The sequence below is a fragment of the Pundamilia nyererei genome, unplaced genomic scaffold (assembly GCF_000239375.1).
Source record: "Pundamilia nyererei isolate P.nyererei 1_Seehausen unplaced genomic scaffold, PunNye1.0 scaffold00060, whole genome shotgun sequence".
Classification (NCBI taxonomy): domain Eukaryota; kingdom Metazoa; phylum Chordata; class Actinopteri; order Cichliformes; family Cichlidae; genus Pundamilia; species Pundamilia nyererei.
In genome coordinates, this window is record NW_005187461.1 from 681,813 (window position 1) to 700,836 (window position 19,024).

The 19,024-nt window shown below is 40.3% G+C and overlaps 2 protein-coding genes across 4 annotated transcripts in view; both read left to right on the top strand.

The window, feature by feature from the left end:
* Positions 1–19,024, top strand: part of cdh13 (cadherin 13, H-cadherin (heart)) — a 382,609-nt gene that overhangs the window by 173,300 nt on the left and 190,285 nt on the right. For both annotated transcript variants that reach the window (XM_005734745.2, XM_005734746.2), the window contains exons 5-6: positions 704–709; positions 1,197–1,349. In XM_005734745.2, the coding sequence (XP_005734802.1) occupies positions 704–709; positions 1,197–1,349 (159 nt within the window). The remainder of the gene's footprint in view (positions 1–703; positions 710–1,196; positions 1,350–19,024) is intronic.
* On the top strand, positions 8,025–9,306 carry LOC106456238 (putative nuclease HARBI1). 2 transcript variants are annotated; one of them, XM_013911328.1, is made up of 3 exons: positions 8,070–8,674; positions 8,751–8,855; positions 8,941–9,306. In XM_013911328.1, the coding sequence occupies exons 1-3, from the start codon at positions 8,243–8,245 to the stop codon at positions 9,070–9,072; spliced, it is 669 nt and encodes a 222-aa protein (XP_013766782.1). In that variant the 5' UTR covers positions 8,070–8,242; the 3' UTR covers positions 9,073–9,306. The 2 variants fall into 2 exon arrangements, 1 of the variants encoding a protein (XP_013766782.1); XR_001290394.1 differs by lacking the exons at positions 8,070–8,674; positions 8,751–8,855 and adding an exon at positions 8,025–8,054.

Genomic DNA, 19,024 nt, shown 5'->3' on the forward strand with positions numbered 1-19,024 from the left:
AACTTCAGGTCCCAAAGTCAAACGAACACTGCAGCATCACTGAGAGTTACAAACTAAATTCTTTCATCTTTAATAAAATGATCAGTGTGGCTGCTCTACCAGGTGTAACATCCAGCAAAACAAAATTTATGAAGTTTAATAGAGTTAGAAGTTAGCAGGAAGTTAGCTCGCTAGCTTCCACCTAAAGATGATATAGTATGTTCTGACTGAGAGATTTCTGAAAAATTCAAACGTACAGCTCTGCTGTCACTTCCAACATAAATGAAGACAGAAAACTAAACAGCAGTGACGTTTGTAGGGTTACTGAAGTTTGGCTAGCTGGTATATAATGATGTGCTACGTGATCGCTAGTTACACAGCTATTAGCATAAACACAGTGAAGCTGGAGGATGAACGCAAACTTTTTTCCACTCGATAAAAGCCTTATGGTCCGAAAAATATGCTAATTTATTCCTTTTTATTATATTTTTTTAATATATTATATTTTATTGTATTTATTCCTCATTTGATATATTGACGATGAAGGTGGTGTTTAGTTATAATAGTGTGTAATCCAGATAATCTCTCACTTTTTGCCCTTTCAGGAGCTTTAGTAACTGTTGCTAAATTTGTTACTAAAATGCTTTGTTCTGTCTGTTTTTCTTTTTCTGCACCGGCCTGTTCCTGTTCCTGGGGTACCCGCTCATACTCCCGGCTATGACAGACTCATGTGAGTGCCTCTATCCAAAAAGCACCGGGGTCAGATCATTCCCGCCTCAGAAAAAAGAACCGTGAGCCAACTAGATTGGCAGAATTCCTGAAAAGCATCACTGCTTTGTTCACAGTGTTTAATTTAGCGCTTAGTTCAAAACCTTTTTCCTGTGACCTAAATTACAACAATGATAAAAGCAACAAAACATAACATTTTCACTTAATTATTAAGAAAAACTGTTTTTTATATGAATTATTGAACTGTTCCACTTATATCACTAGAATCTGATGATGCATGTGTAAGCAGTCGCAGCAGGCCTCCAGTGCTCAGGGAAATGATGTGAAATTTCTTGTTTCAGATGAGATGAATTTACCAACTGATGAAATTAAATCAAAGTCTGTTATAAAATTTTAATTGGTAGTTATCAGGGATTTGCATCACCATTGAAGCCTGTGTAAGCTTCTTTTACTAGAATGAATATGTGTGTGTGTCCATATGTCTGCAGCTGATTTCAACGGGGGAGCCAAGGGAACAAATATTCCGAATGACAGGCCCCGGTGCTGACCAGGATCCCAAAGGTCTCTTCACCATTGACATGAATTCAGGAGCCGTGTCAGTCAGCCGCTCAGTGGACCGTGAGGCCACAGACTCCTACCAGGTCAGCATGTGTTTGAGCCGTGTTCAGATCTGGTGGTTATCACTTTTTCATTGTTTCACTGATTCACAGACTCCTCCACACATTAACTGTCACTTTCTTTATTTCTCTTTTGTTCTCAAGTTATTAATACATTTCAATAGTTCAAATAGAATAGAATAGAATAGAATAGAATAGAATTCAACTTTATTGTCATTGCACATGCACAGGTACAGGGCAACGAAATGCAGTTTGCATCCATCCAGAAGTGCTTTAGTGATATAGATATATTACAATATATATTAGCAATAATATAGATATGTGAGTATATTACAGAAATGGGTCTATTATGGTATGTTATAATGTACACGGTATGAGGTATGTTGTGAATATTCTATAACTATAAGTATGTACAGGCTATGTACAGGCTATAAATATGAAAAACTATACAGAATATGAAATAAATAACTTTACAGAATCTGAGATATACAGTTATACAGAAATGGGAACTATGCAAGTTGTAAACAGTTGTAGGGTTAAAAATTATCGAATGTACAGAATGATTATTTACACAGAGCTATACAGTAGTGCAGTTAAGATAAGTGAGATATAATTCCTACAGAGGCTATATAAAGCGCTAAATAAAGGTTTCTTTAGTGTCAGACTGACACCTGGAAACATACAAAAATAAAAAAATATCAGAATAATTATTATTAGTGTTGGTGGTATTTGGATGGTCTTTGTAATCAGGCAGTTCGTGCCATCAGTCAGAAGTTTGAGGTTTCTTTTATGTTAAAAGAACATTAGAGTCTGTTTGAGGTGTCCACTAGTGTTTCTGCCCTGGGGGGTTTCAGCCTAACGAAAGCCATCTCCCTTAGAAAGGAAAAGAAGACACTGGCAGAGAAGCTCTGCGTTTTAAGTCAATTGATCTTATCCTGTTTTCAGAAATCAGGCATAAGTGAGGGTGTTCAACTGGGTGCAAGCTGTTGATAAGCTAACTGGAGTTTTTGAAAACCCAGAAATAATTCACTCTGTAAATACCAACAGATGTGAGGGGGGCGCGAGCAGGACAATTAGAAACCCTGATGAAAAATCACATGCAAGCTGACATGCACCATTTTTTTTTCTTTTGCACTGCTCAGTTATGCGTGTAGTGTAGTAGTCATTCTGTACATACGATAATTTTTAATCCTAAAACTGTTTATAACTTGCATAGCTCACATTTCTGTATAGTTTTTTTTTAAATTTCATATTTATATCCTGTACATAGCTTGTACTCAATACAGCCTGTACATACTTATAGTTATAGAATATTCATACCATACTTCATACCGTGTACATTATAACATACCATAATAGACCCATTTCTGTAATATACTTACATATCTATACTATTGCTAATATGTATTGTAATATATCTATATCACTAAAGCACTTCTGGATGGATGCAAACTGCATTTCGTTGCCCTGTACCTGTGCATGTGCAATGACAATAAAGTTGAATTCTATTCTATTCTATTCTATTCTATTCTATTCTAGTAGGCAGTAAAACACAGTGGCTGCAATCTGCTTACTGACAAGAGCATCCAGTGATTTAGCTTCCCTACAACTGTCTCCTTAAAAACATGTATATAAAATATCAGTTTCTGTATTTCGTGTATAAATGATTCCAAATAAATGATTGCAAGTATATATAGCAGATTTTCAGACGTATAGTTTATTTGCTCTGAATCACACAGAGGAAAAACACCAAACGAACAAAAATGCTTTGCTACAAACAACACAAGAACGTCCAGTCCACATATGTGTCTGCGGCCGATCAACAGTACAGGAAGAAGATGCTGTCATCCTGACTTTAGCAGAGCATGGCTAGCTGCTGGCTTGTACAGACTGCTTCACATCTATAGCACCTTGCTGCATCCCAGAATCCAAAGTATCCGTGGCTACAGGAAGGTTTTTAGCTCAACCTTGTAAGATACAACTGCTAGTTGGTTCTGCACTGGTTTGATGCACCACAAGCAACGTGGGATATTTAGCATGCAGATTAGCAGCCAGGAATCAAACCACCAACGTTTTCTCCTGAGCCACCTCAGTGCGACTCCTGTGTTCACATCTGCACAAGCGAATCACACCAAGGAGGGAAAATGGACCAGAGTTTGATTTAAATCGCCGTAAGACTTTATGAGACTTGTGTTTTTGGCGTTTGCTAGCCATCCAGATTTGAGCCGTTTTCTGTGATACGTGTGCTCATCCATTCTTTCTGCTTTCAACACATTCATTCCAAGAACTGGCTGCTTGCTTGTTACTTTCTATATTTTACCGCTTTGGCAAGTGCTGCTGTGTCAAAATAATCAATGTTATTGACTCTGCTTGTTAGTGGTGACATTAGTGCTGGCCGGGTTGAATTGTATTTTCAGTTTGGCTTCGAAAGATGATCCAAACAAAATAAAGATGATGATATCAGTTTTTATATTTATATGAGATTACTTTTCTGTCTCATTTGTTGTCATTATCGAACTCTTGCTTGTGCCCTGGAGTAGACTGGGATCTGCCCAGGGTGTACAGCATCCCTCACCCTGTGACAGCGAGGATAGCCTCCAGCCCGTCCCTGAGAACTCTTCTTTTTTCGTATAAATCCTCCACAACCCCGTCTTTCATGTTTTCCCATATTATATTCACACTTTACTTGAGCCTTGGCCAACATGCCACAAAGTCAACAAGTTGTAACACGGTTTCCGTAGGCGACCGTGTGGAAGGAGAAGTTTGCACGTAGCCGTCTCTGTTTCCAGAATTTCCGAGGGACTCTCACCCAGTCTGCTTTTGGCACTGTGACAGGGGTGTCAGTCAGCTGCCAGCTTTGGCGCTGCACTGCTCCCTGTGGCTTCCTTGCAGGTCTCTAAAGACACACAAATCTGCTGCTGCCTGGGCCTTTGTTACCCCTGTCTGTCCCTGCGCACATCCCACAGGGACCTCCAGTTACCTTCACTGCAAGGGTTTTATGGTTAAAAAGCTCTTTGTCTGGGTGCAACTGTCAAGTGGACGACCCTGCATGTTTTATTTTTATTTGCATTATTCTGATGCGACCAAATGTGTCTGAATGTTTAAAAGAGGAAAAGCTGCACAACATCTGTCTTTGAACGGGGATTTTAAGCCCACTTTCACCAGCTTAGACAAACTGACATCATTTTAAACATTAGTGTTGTTTTTTGTGCTTGAATGAAAATCCATTGCAGTCCAGAATCCATGGACATCACCAAATGCTGTGTTTTCTCTCTGGAAACATTGTGCCACCTTTCTTTGTTTGTGCGTCTTCGGGTTTTTCTTCAGGTGCCCGATCCAGCCACTGAGAAACTCTTTTGCACTGAGCTTTGAGTCCTTATCTCTTTTCATTGTGACACTCAGTCTGATCAGTTTCGTAGCGTTTGACAGAATCTGAGCGTGTAGCCCTTTACACTCAGCAGTCACATCATTAAACACTAGTGGCCCGGTTCCACTGACAGACTTAGAGTCCATGCCTATTCCACAACATTTCCTCCACCATGTTTGACAGGTTTTTCTCCTTCTCTATACTTTTCATTATTTAAGTCTTGGTTTCGTGTCTTTCAGATGTTCTTGAGTGTAACCAGTGGTTTGTGCCTGCATGTATCTGTTATTGACAGTCATGCTGATGCCTTGTTGTTGTAGACTGTGACGACGATGCAGCTTCCTCCTTGGGAATGTTTGAGACTCGATGTTATGAAGTTGTTTTCAGGGAAGTCGTTTGACCATCAAGCCTTTCAGGTGTTCTGGTGTTGCTGAGGTATCTGCTCTATTTATGCATTTAGGAACATACCAGATTGTTAGCTTTACCACTCCACATGGTTTCCACTGTAATTGAGCGCTGTGAATAAATATAAGTGTCGGTGAATGCAATACTTTTTTTTTAAATAGTAGTGGTGGTGTACAGAGGCAAAATGACCAAATATGTGTCACTGTACAAAAACCCACAAAGCAGCAGCTTTAAAACAACCTCTCTTAACTTACAGTTTTTGATTTAATAGCTCAGTGAAATAAAGTTTTTGGGTCCAACAAAAGTTTGTACATTAAACTCTGTGGAAGACGACAGAAACTGTGTTGAAAAGAAGAAGCAGAGCAGCGAATAAATATCCAGGGACATTTTCCATTAAAAGAAAATGGTATTGTATTCAGTATGGAGACGCTCAGCAGAGACACGTGATGGCACGGTGACTAATGTGAAGGACTCAGATGAGACGGTAACAGAAAGTATGGGAAATGGGAAGGCCTTACATTTTCATGAATAAAAATGATGTATTTTTTTAAAGTATGAAGATGTGGAGTCAGCACCACATTCAAACACTGTTTAATAATTAGTGTCGCTTTTTAATAGAGGAGCTGAAGTTATCTGTGGACAGTATTCACACGCTATTAGAAAATCTGATTTATTAAGCAGGAAACTGTGATCTTAGTGTTATTAAGAAAGTGTTTTTCCAAAAGCAGCCTTGAGTGATTTTCTTGCCTCAACGTAGATGCTGCTTCTTCATGACTTTATAAAGAAGCTTTAAAGGTAAATCTTTGAGGTTATTTAATAGAAAAAATGATACTGTACATATTATTGATTAGTGTGTGATGGTTTCTTCTAGAAAATTGATTCATTCTTCTAAACGTAAAATTAAAAATACACTGGTTGTTGTTACCCTGCCATCTTGTAACCAATGGCTGAGATGGACATCGTTGCTCTGCATATCTGTGTTTATGTATTTGGCTATAGTAACACTTACAAGTTACTTTTAATGTAAAGATCACTAATAGCTCTTTCAAATGACATATGTGATTTGCCCACGCACATTTTCCTCATCATCTTTCTCATCGTGTCCTCCTCCTCTGCACTGCTCTCTAAGCTAACATTACACCAGTTAATGATTAAACGTCTTAAAAATCAAACTTTCCCTCTGACGAGCAGTTTGATTACATTCTCACATCGTATAAGTTTCATTGCAAAGTGTGCAAGTCCAACAAAGTTAGATCTGCTTCAAAGAAAGTTTCACCGACGCCAGCGAACAACAGCGCTCACAGATGGAAAGGAGCAGGATTCCCTCAGCTCACCTCATTATCACTCCACCGACTCCATCGACTCCATCAAGCTCCTTGCACAAAGCTGAGGTAAACGGCAGCCTGCAGGCGCTACAGGTGACAGAGTTGAGTGTCTTGTTTAGTTGTTTATGCAATTGAATTGGGAGGTGCAAGAAAACAGAGATCATGTGACTGTAATCTATAATCTACAGACATGTAGGGCTGAGACTTAACGTGCTGTACCATCATCAAGTCATGGCTTTGGTTTATAGACCTCTGTAGTCACCGCTGGTTTCAGGCGTCCACACCTAGAAGAAGTCCCAACAGTAGTACTTTGTTGTGTTGTGTTATTTTTTATTTTGTTTCGGTCAGAAATTGTTACATTGGGGAACGAAGTTGAAGTGCTGGAGTGTGCACACCTATCTTTAGTTATCGGCAAAGCAAAATAAAACAAAATGATAAAAAGCAGATATTCAAAAATCCCATTCCTGTGCAGCTCATTAAAAGGAGGAAACTTTGTTTTAATTTGTTTTAAATACTTTTACAGATAGTTTTAAGTTTTCTTTCTAGAACTGCAGTTCTTGGCGCTTCATTCGGTTCAGAGGTTTCTGCTTGGTTAATTTGCAGACCCTTAGAGTCAGAGAGCTCTTACCCACAGAGCAGATTAAGGACGGCTTTAACCACTCCAACTACATTAGGTGTGGTTAAAGCCATCCTAACAGTATGTACCTGACTGCTGACCCAAAATGAATATTTTCCAACCTACCAAACGCTACCTTTGCATTCACAGTGTCATAATATGGTCAAAAATCTAATTGAAAACGTCCGTCAATGGTTTAATATCTTAGTGATAATAAAAACCTGATCCAGTCTAATATGTCATTATTTCAAATTCTAGAAGTGAAAAAGCCTCTAATATAAATTCTGCCTTTCATTGCATCTGGGTCATCACTAATGATTGTTATTTCCAGCTTGATAATTGTTATAGCTGAAGCCAAGACTGAGTCAGGCTGGGCATCAGCACACGCGCCTGAGCACACACATTTCCTCTTCCTGTTGTTTTTCCAGCCAAGTCTACATCATAACTTGCTTTCATTTATTTTGTTGTAATGAGGAGATTTTAAAACAAGTACATTTGTACAGTACAAGAGTCTGCTATTAAATTCAGTCTGGTTTTATTATCACTTGTCCAGTGCTGAAGACTTTTGTAGTCCCCGCTGGCTGTCACAGTCTCTCCTAGTCACATTCATTAAGGGTGTCGCCTTTCCCATTGTAGCTAATGGCTTCATGGGAATGAAACATGAAATATTCAGCGGTAGATTAAAATCACGATTTCTCCAAATACATTTTATAGGCAAAGTAAAGCGAACAAATGGAAACCATTTCATATGTAAAATGAATCTATATATTATATCTGCTGTTTTTAATATGTTGGAATTAATGTTGCTTCACATGATTCACGTGATTAATTTTATTTGAAAGGGGTTGCTAGCCTGGAGTTACAACTACAGGACTAACACTTTACCTTTCAGTGCTTTGGATTAGTATACAAGCATATTTCTTATTATGTGTACCCAAACAGAACGACGGGGAGTAATATGATGGCCATATTAAACACCTGGGCCCTATTTCAGGAAGCCGGTTTAGTGGAAAAACTGAGTAAGTACACCCTGAGTTAACGAAAACTCTGGGTTTTCGGTTTCACAAAGCGAGTTCAGCTGAAGCCTGAGTGAGTCACTATGACGACACACTCCGTGAAGCTAACCTGCCCCCTAGCAGGTTTACTACAACTAACCCTGACTGTCTCCGCCCCTTTGCCGGAAACCTGACAGTAGGAAGTGTCGGACATGGCGTGCCCCGTCCTTGAAGAGCCAGTAGATCGTGAAGCCCAAATTCTCCGCAGAGCTCTCCGCCGGGAGAGAGTGATCAGAGCGCGTTTGGACATTTTATCATTTCCTGATGATTTCCTGTGTGAACGTTACCGTTTCTCAGCACAATCTATAAGTTATTTGAATAACATCCTCAGGCCATATATTACTCATGTGACACATCGCGGACATCCTCTCAGTTCATTACATATTATTTGTATTGCACTTCGGTTTTTTGCAAACGGGAGCTTTCTGTATAATATTGGTGACGCTGAGCACGTTTCCAAGGCTACCGTCTGTCGGGCAGTCAGGAATGTTACAGTTGCACTAAACGTCTCCTGTACTCGTTTGTGGTGTTCCCCGGTCACAGACCCACAAGATTTATCAAAGAGGGATGCCACAAAATTGCAGGTATCAGGATGAACGAAACTTAATTTATGATGTGGTGATACTTGGACTACTACTTAAATTCTACATTTATTTTCAGGGTTCCCAGGCGTGTATAGATGGCACTCACATTCCAATCATTGCTCCTTCAGTAAATGAAGGAGACTATGTGAACAGGAAGTCTTTCCACAGCATTAATGTACAGGTACATAGTTCCCTGTAGCATTTCAAACTAACAAATTATTTCATTATAGTAATGGATGCTAATTTGTGTTCTCTGCACTGTGAAGATCATATGTGATGCTGCCAACATTATCACAAATGTGGAAGCCAAGTGGCCAGGCTCTGTCCATGACTCACAAATATTCCGTGAATGTACACTGAGCACAAAATTTGGACATGGTGAGTTGAGAATACTTTAAAATATATAAAGACCAATTGCTTCAGGGACATTTGAACTGAAGTGTATCCTTCTGTCTTAGGAGAGTTCACTGGCTACTTGCTTGGTGATAGGGGGTATCCATGTTTACCCTATTTGCTTACCCCTTACCCTGACCCTGAACCGGGCCCACAGCAGCGATATAATCTGGCTAAATGCAGGACAAGAGCCAGAATTGAAATGACTATCGGAATGCTTAAGGCCCGGTTCCAGTGCCTGCAAATTTTATTTTATATGTATAACATATAAAATAAAATAACATATAATAAACTAACGTGTTAAATGGGTGGAAATCCTTAGATCAATGTTTAAATTAACACTCACGCATTGACTCTGTCGGCTATGTTTTGCCATGCATGCTCCCTTTCTTTTGCAGCTGAGGCTGTGTTACCTTTTTTTCTGCAAAATTTGCATGTTATCGGCATATGCTGCCATCAGAATTTCAGCCTCAAGCGCTGTAAAATACATTGACCGCGCCTTCTTTCCCTCCGTCTCCATGGTGACTCGCTTAATCTGTGCTCCACTAATCAGGGCTTTATGTATCCTCGTGTGCGCGCCTCACTTGGGGTTAAAGCAACTCCGCGTTGACTGAACTACTTGTTATCAGCCTTTCTGAAACCGAATATTCCGAGTTGGACAGTTCGGGGTTACTCAACCCTGAGTATCGTTTTTCACTCTGAGTTTTCTAAACCGGCTTCCTGAAATAGGGCCCTGAACTAGATCTGAACTGAAAGTGTCAAATATAAGTTACTTTTAATTTAGAAATCCCAAATAACCTTTGCAAACTATACACATATATAGCCCTGTGCAAAGGTTTAGGCAGGTGAGGGGAAAATGCTGTAAACACAGAAAGCTTTCATGAATGGAAGTGTTAATCGTTTATTATCATCAATCAACAATGCAGAGGAGGAACAAAAGAGAATCTAAATCACATCAATGTTTGGTGCGACCACTCTTTGCCTTCTTCTAGACAGTTTTTGAAGGAGCTCGGCTGGTAGGTCGTTCCAAACATCTTGGAGAACTAAGCACAGATCTTCTGTGGATGTCGGCTTGCTCACATCCTGATTTCTGTCTCTGATCCCAGACACACGATGATGTTGAGATCAGGGCTCTGTGGGGGTCGTACCATCACTTCCAGGACTTCTTGTTCTTCTTCATGCTGAGGATAGCACTTAATGACGTTGGCTGTGTGTTTGGGTCGTTGTCCTGCTGCAGAATACATTTGGGGCCAATAACCAATCGTTTATATTTCTGAAAGCTCTCTTTGTTTACAGCATTTTTTCCACACCTACCTAAAACTTTTGCACAGTACTGTATATGTTCTGCTTCCACCAAGTGGCAAAAAAAAATCTATAATTTCAAAGGTAAATCAGCCGTTTTGATTGTTTGTTTGTTAGTTTTTGAAGTGATATTTACGCTAAAGCTGTTCTCCATCAATAGACATGATGAAGCTCCATTCAGCTACGTCTGGAAAGTGGTTGATTTTCTCTCCTCAGAGTAAATCTCCTCATATACATGACTTTTTATCTCAATCTCATGTCTCTGCAGCTTATTGCTGTTCAATACATGTCCTCTGGTAAACTATCCAGTATATATGAGGTGTGAACTGTTATTTAACCATCATTGTTAGCAATATAAGGAATACAATCAATGTTTTGTTGTACAGACAACCAGGGTTGTATTGAACACACCTCATGCTTCAGCTTCCTTCTCCCAGTCTTCTTTTCTATTTGGCTGTATAATGATCATTGATTACTTTGGGAAAAAATGCTGTACCCACCCACAAGGTCACAGTATATCAAAAAAGTATTGCCACAGGCTTTGAGAAAAATAAAATCGATGAAGTTGACTGGCACAGTGTCTAAATGCAGTGGTCAGTGTTTTGGATGCTTTATCTTGGGAATTTATGGATGCAGCCACTGTTGCAAGCAAAAGTCCAAACTAAGCAAAACTTGATGAAGACGTTTAAGGAAAGTAGAGTCTAACTTCAGCATAACGACGGCAAGAGGTCAGCGCAAAGCAAATGGAAAGTGGGAATTCTAAGTAGGCTGTTACAGCAGGCGCACAGCCGAGCAAGGCAAGCAAACAAACCCCTGACAAAGTAAAATATTTGCTGTGAAAGAACAAACAGACGCAGTGATCAGCTGGGGCACATGTTCACAAGGATTTAATGTCAAACATTATTTTCTTATTAAGCTCAATTAGGGTGAAAATGAATGTTAATGAGATGGAAAACAGAGCGGATGGGAGAGAGGGAGGAGTGCGAGGCTTATCGCTGCAATTATGACAAGCTTGGGTCGGGTTGATAGCGGCGAGTAAGAGCTCTAATTGGCTTAGAACAGAGGAAGGAGAGAACGTGAAGAGATAAATAACAGTCTTGTTTACACCGGTGGAAGGATGACCCACAGTAATACAGGTCATTGCAACAATAAGTGTGCCGAGTCTTTTCTTCGTGCTTACCTTGGAGAAGCTGAAATTTAAAGTACGAAAAGAAAGTAGTGCTGCACACATTTATTTATGTAAAAGTTTAGTGGCGTTCGCTGCACAACGTCGGTTCTAATTGTTTAAAAAAGTACACAAATAAAAAAATGCTAATAACTTGTTGGGTGGATGTTTGCCTCAGAACTCCAACCTGTGTCGTGATGTAGAAAGGGGTATGCTCCTGACAGCACATATAATGCCACCACATTTTGCTCCTTATATTGGGTCTGTCAAGGCAGCGAACACAGTGACAAAGGGGGGCTTACTGAGAAGAAGCTGTATGGATCCATCTCAACTCTAGAATGGCTGAGATTTGAGGTGACAGCTAATTTGAAATTTAGATTTAGAAATATCTCAGCTTTCAAGAGCTGTCTCAAAACAGTTTTGTGGAATTGTCAACAGGTATAAATCAAGCTAAGTGTTTCCCCCCATATTTACTCATAATTTCACAGATAAGACGTCTGTGAATCATTTTACTTTACTGTAAATCACTTTTAACTTTTTGTCTTGCTTTTCTGTCAGGATGGGTCTGCAACCCAGCATTTTCAGTGTATTTTGTATTTTTGATTTCTTATGTTATATTGAAATATGTGAAGTTCTGCTATTATTATTAGTTTGTCTTGGTTGAGTTTTAGTCTAGTTTGTTTCTTCTGTCTCCTGAGTCTTTTCCTGTCCTCCATGTTCTACTTTCAGTCACGCCAGTGCTTTAGTCTCTCCGTAGCTGTGTCCCAAAACGTCGGCTGCATCCTCCGGAGGCTGCATTTGAAGGCCGATTACGTCACAGCCAGGCGACGAAGGCTGTCCCAATTCGTCGACTCATTCAAATGCGGCCGACAAATGCGTCCTTCATTTCCCCGAATTTGAAGGATGGGTCGGGTGTGTCCTTCGTGGCACACCATATCCCAGAATTCATAGCGCGGCCCAGCCAAATTTCAGCTGCCAACAATGGCGGCTGCTACTAAGTTTTAAAATTAGTCTTATTAATCTTTCTGGGCCACAAAATAAACTTTTAACATATTTTCAGGTGAGAAAGTAGCTGTGTAAACTTGAAATATCTGCTCGGTTTATCAAGACACCGCATATTTGCAAAAGTGCGCTGACGTTTTTGGAGACGTCTGTTACCCACCAGCTCGATAGCAAGCCGGGGGTTCAATGGTCACTCCAGCCGGCGAGAGCAGCGGACTCCCGGCTTCGTCGTTTTCAGACCCCCGCTCTTTCGCTACTCAGGTTAAACATGATATATAAGTCACTCGGATAACTTAAAAATTTAATTGTTTGCCTTTTTCTGTGTTTTATTTGTTCTGGAGTAAATCAGTTTGGCTGAGATTAAAGTTATTAGATTATTAGATTAAATAAAACTTTATTAATCCATCAGGTGGGTTCCTCTGGGATTTTCATACAGCTGAATAAACGTCAAACAGAAAACTGATTAAAACAGAAGTGTGAGACGGTCGAGAGTTTACGCCAGTGTCCTGTTATATTTTAGACAGCAAGGAGCAGACGGCCGAGTTTATTAAACTCCACTGAGACAGCGGTGACGCTAATCTGAAGGCTAGACCGTCCCATTTCACAGCCTCGCACTTCCGGCCTTCTCGGTCTTCGGAGGACCCGGGCTTCGCGGTCTACGTGGGCCGGGTCCTCCGAAGGATGCAGCCGACGTTTTGGGACACAGCTCCTGTGTTCCATGTCCGCTCAGAGATTTAATGTCTGCGTGCTCCATGTTCTAATGGTCAAGCCTACGCTCCATTACGTTTCCTGTTTTCTTTTGAAAGTCTTGTTTCCATGTTCGGTGTGTTAAGTTTTGCTTCCCCTGTGGCGTCATGTTCATTCATTCTATACCTACATTTAATAGTTTCAGATGCTCCAATATAATTGGATAATTGACTGCCAAGCAGTTACATTTCCTTGTAATTCCACAGTAAATTAAGCAGACAGCATATCTGAGGTTGAGTCCAAGTGTTGAAATTGCTTTTAGTATGTTTTCCCCTTTAAACTGTCAGTATGCGAGCCATGTCCATGCAAGTGGAGAAGACACGGGCACGTCAGCGTCATAGTCTAGGAACGAGAAACCTTCATCAGTTGAAGTACAGAGGATTACATCAAGCTGCAAAGTAAACGGCTAATACCAAACATGTATCTACAGTATCAGATGAAGTAAAACTCACAGTGTTTCTCCCTCACAACGCCAGAGAATCATCTGCTTCTTTTAAGTGTGTCTCACTGTCAGGTTTGCTGTGTGTGGCTGGTAGCAAGGAGCCCAAATGCAGACTCGCAGAGGCAAAGATGGACTCAAAACTCTCGACCTTATTGCTGGAAGCTAGGAAATACAAAACTAAACTGGAAATATACATTAAAGTAAACAAGATAGAAAAACAGGCGAAACGCAGCGAGGGATGAGGGAGAACACAGCGAACAGACAAAAACACAGACAGTAAATGCAAGACGAGGGAATGAAGCTCAGGAGGGAAACTAATCGCACAGCCGACACAGGGGAGAAGCAAAACAGAACACACACCGACAGGAAACTACCAAAGTAAAACAGGAAGTAACGGCAACATACGCTGAGACGCAGACGGGCACAGATGAGACGGGGAAAGAACAGACGTGTAAACATAACTGAGCCGACGAGATACAAAGCACAACGAAGAACTAAACACCAGGAGTACTAAATATAACTCGGGTCGCCCAGGCGTCCTAACACTGCGCATGTTTTGGTGACACGTCTGCAGCTTTTTCTTCACATTAATGTGTCAGTGAAAACGGTTCCATTGTATTTTGTGACATTTTGTTTCGTTTCTTTTCCACTATGTGTGGGGATTTTGTTTCAGGTAACTCCTGTTGTATCCTGTTTCTTATTCTGTTGGACTTTTTCAACTTACATTACATTTTGTGTCCTTTTGCATCGTTTTATTATTTGCTGGTGTTTTCTCATGGGTAACTGTAACAAATCGATTTTGACAGAAAACATCTAAAAGAACATAGTTCAAAGGTCATAGTTCATAGATGATAAATAATACAAGGTGTTCAGCGTTTACCCTGTTCGGTAAATCTATCCCAGAATCTATAAAATTCAATACATTTGACTTTCTTATATTTAACTTCCAGCAATTAACTGTTATATTTAACACTTATTCCAGCTGACTCAAGGTCAAAACTTATCCTACACACTTCATCATAATCCGAAAACTGTGGAACGAGCTTCCTTTAGAGATCAGACAGGCCAGTCCTTATCTGTTTTTAAGTCACTCTTGAAAACCCGCCTCTTTACCCTGACCTTTGACACCATGTGAGATGTTGGTTTTTATTTTTATTTCAGTTGTTTTTAGGTGATTCGATGCCGTTTTATCTTGTTTTTGTTTTAATATAGGGCTGTTTTAATTTTATGTTTTATTTATTTATTTTGCTGGTTTCTGTTATTCTATTGTTTTAACTTATTTTCTGTACAGCACTTTGTTCTGGGTGCTGGGTATTTTAAAGTGCTTTAAAAATAAAATTGGATTGGATTAATAACCTCAGCTCAATTATACAGAAAATAAAATGTTAGAAATGAAATAAAAATGTTATATAAATCTATGTTGTTTATTCAAGACAATAACTCAGCAACAAGCAGATTGTTGCTTTTTACAGCTGTGTGATGTTCAAAGTTCAGCAGTGTTTAACATCCTGTTGTTGAAAATTCAAAACATTTTAGCAGGCTATGGCATGAAAATTGAGTTCTAATTAACATTTACATAATACGCAGCACTTTGTAAGTTTGGTTTTCATGAATGACCATTGCTATGAATAATGCGACAGCATTTTCTCCTCTCCTGTGATGAAGGATGCTCCAGAGTATCCTAGCCTATAAAATACAAGAAGCATTTTATCTCCTCTCCTAAGCATCAGGAGAATTCATACAGCTCTTATTATGGCCTGACGTGGATACTTCCAGGACACGTCACTAAGTTATGAACCTTCCTAAGCAAAATAAACATATTGAAAGATATTAAATGGCTCCAGAAACCAAAGGGAACCAAACCCCAAATCTCTCAGAAACAGGCAGATAACACAGATGGGAAGATTCAGACAATCAGAGAAAGAACACAAGAGCAAGGCTAAATATGCAAAAGAGCTACCAGGGAAAGAGGAAACGTGGGGAATGAAGAACAGCTGAAACAAATCAGACAATGAGACAAAGGAAGTAAAACTAAATACAACACACAGCAGACAGAAAGCTACCAAAAAAGGAAGTGACTTAACTCTCATGACAGACATGCTGGCCTGTCCAAATCGCATGACCAGTTTAAGATGATGTATTGTAGCAGCAAAATACACCCTCGCTGAGTCTCAGGGCATTTTCGCACCTATAGTCTGTTTGCTCTGGTCCAAGCCCGACGATTAGTCGCAGACTTGTAGCTTTTTCCTGTTCTCTGGTTTGCTTTCACACAGAAAAAAGTCCAAGTGAATTCCAAACAAACCAGAATGCGTCAATGTTCAGTCTGCTGATTGGTCAGAAATGTCTGGGGCATACCCAAATAAGGAAATACAGGAAGAAGGTGCTGTGATCTGGACTATTGGAGAACAAAGATAATTTCCATCCATTTCACAGCTGGTTGCTGGTCCGTGCTGAACTTTGCACATCCATGGTACCCTCTCACATCAAGAATCCAAAGCACTCGTGTTCGTGGGACATGTTTTAGCTCAAACTTGGAACACACATCTGGTACCTGGTTTGGATTGAGGTTGGATTACATTCACACCACAAAATGAAGTTTAAAGCCAAGTTTCATTGTATCGAAATTACAAACAGTGTACTTGAATTTCAAGCCAAAGACGTTTCAAACAATATCTACTAGCGATGGGAGGTCCGGCTCTCTTCAAAGACCCTGCTATTTTGGCTCAGCTTCCTTAGAAAAGACATCTCTTATTGCTTTTAATTTAGTATCACTCACTACTTTCAGTTTTCGCCTAATTAGGCAAATATGAAGGGTTTGTGTGTCGGTAAGCAACTAGTGTTTCCATAAAAGCCCTTACTACGTCTACAGGGGAGAACATGTACAGATTTTAAGGCCAGCACAAAAGTTTCAGATGTTTTGTCCTCCACAGTAGAAAATGGCTCTCCATTGGCTGTCATCTTCATCATCACCACCTTTGTGTTTGGCTGCAGTCATTTGTTCTGTAATGTGCTTATTTTGGTTTGAGTTACAGAAGGCTGCAGTATACCTGCAGTTTTTGGCAAGTCAGTTGATGCTGCAGCAGAAGTACTTTGCTCAAAACAGGACACTTGTCCAGGGTCAGTGGATGGCAGCTGGAGCAGAGAGGGCACGCTCTCCTCCAGCTGCACGGATGGATGAGCGGTTCTTAGATGTCTCTGCAGGTTCATATTTTCATTTTACAAATTCTGCATTCAGCTTTACAGTTACCAGTATAATTGGAAACAGCCAGATGCTGTGGGTTTTTTCTGTTTTTGCCCATTTCTTCACTTTTTATTACAGCTCCCTGCCTCGCCGTCGCTCTGTGTACGTGGCCTGTGCCTGTACTCTCACTGTCGCTTTTTTCTCTTTAGAAATACAAGCAAATTTTCAATAATATTTACATCACTTTAAAGCTTGGCGACTTATTTATTTTTTACATAATTGCCATTTCAGTCAGTGCATTTTTGTAGACGCTGGCAGTTTTACAATGCCCATGTTATACCTGCTCGCCGCCGCCGCAGAATCGCCTTCTGCACAAATGTTGTTTGCGACAGTTTGATGGGCAACGTGTGGACGCGCGGTGTCGTGAAGAATGCTTACTCCCTTTCTCAGTATTCCTCTTCTCCTGTTCTGAAATACCCTTCTGAGTTGTTCCAGTGTTTCACAGTACTGTCAGCATTTATTGTGGTCCCAACAGGCAGAAAGTCAACCAACTATACCCCCTTTGGTCCACACGTCGCCTGTCGCCTGTCAAACTTTCGCTTTCCTGCAAGGGAACTTCATCACCCACCCACCCTACTGTCCGGACTTCACACCCAGTGACTACCACCTGTTCCCAAAGTTGAAAGAACATTTGTCCAGAAGGCGATTCTGCGGCGGCGGTGAGCGGGTATGACATGGGCATTGTAAAACCGCCACAGCGTCTCCAAAAATAAATTCATTGATACTGTTTTTGCGCTTTGGCCTGAACAGTTACTGAGGCACATGACTCGTGCCAGGAAGCCGAATATTTCACCGCTAGCATGGAACTTAGCATTGCCATACATGCGTGTGGCGAGGCGGGGGGATAAAAGGTCTCTTGGCACCTTGCCGTTTTCTCCTCAGTCCGTAAAGTTCCTCACATGTGTTTCCCCACTGCTTGTAATTCCACCGTTCCTCCGGTTTTCCACACATTCAGTAATCCCGTCTTCAGACATGAAACACATGCAGCACAAAGATGCTAGTTAAAGCATTTTTCATTGATAGATATTAAAATTCATCGTGAGCAGTAAATTGCTTAAGGCTTTTCATTTTTTGCAGACATTCATAATTCCCGCAATTTGCTAATTTAGTGACTTTGCAAGATTTGATCCCCATACCTCTCACCACAAAGTGCTGATCACATGAATGTCTACATGGTTTTGTTGTTTAATCAAATTTTACAGTCACTGCTTCCCTCTCTATCTGTTCTTTTGGCTGATACCTGCTCACTGGGGCTGTTTTCTTCTGCTAAGGTGTCAGAATGAGAGCGAGAAACTTTGATTAATTCAGCATGTTGCTGAGGTGAGCGATCTATGACTAGGTGAAAGCTCAAACATTTGACCTTGTGTGTGTTGGTGCGTGTTTTTCTGTACTCCTACATATGAATGCTGCTCTCTGTGGACATTTCTTTCTGTGTTATATGCATTTTGGATATTTTTGCTCTTTTTTTATGTATGTCTTCAACGATCATCATGGTCTTTCATACATATTAGACACCACACAGAGCCTAAGCTACAATCAAACAAGTCAGTGTTTTAAGAGTTCATAGGACGGGAATGAAGCCGACCGTCGAGTGAATGTAGTGACCTTTTAAAATTTTACATAAAAAGATGAAGTGTGTTTAAAGGAGCAGTCCGCTATTACTATATTACTATTTACTATGTGACTGGCTTATGCCTTTAAATAAAATCTTTCACTTCTGTCTATTTCGATTGATTTTTGAAATACTGATTATACCTCTCGTTATACATACCAATTAAACGGGGTCATCAGTTTGCATGTTGTGTAAGAATCACCAGGAATTCTTGGTTGCCATGCCTGAATCACCCAAACAGAAACATGGCTCCTTTTTAGATTCATGTATGGGTTATCATCCATTGTGTAACATTTTCCAAGGTGGAGAAAAAAATGTGCTCAGCTATGAATCTACAAATGTTAATTGTGATTTGTCAATAAATGCGGTACGCATATGTATCGAACAATACAAAACTTTGTGTTGAGCGCTCAGTGGATCTGCGTTCGACTCATCCGCCTAGGCTG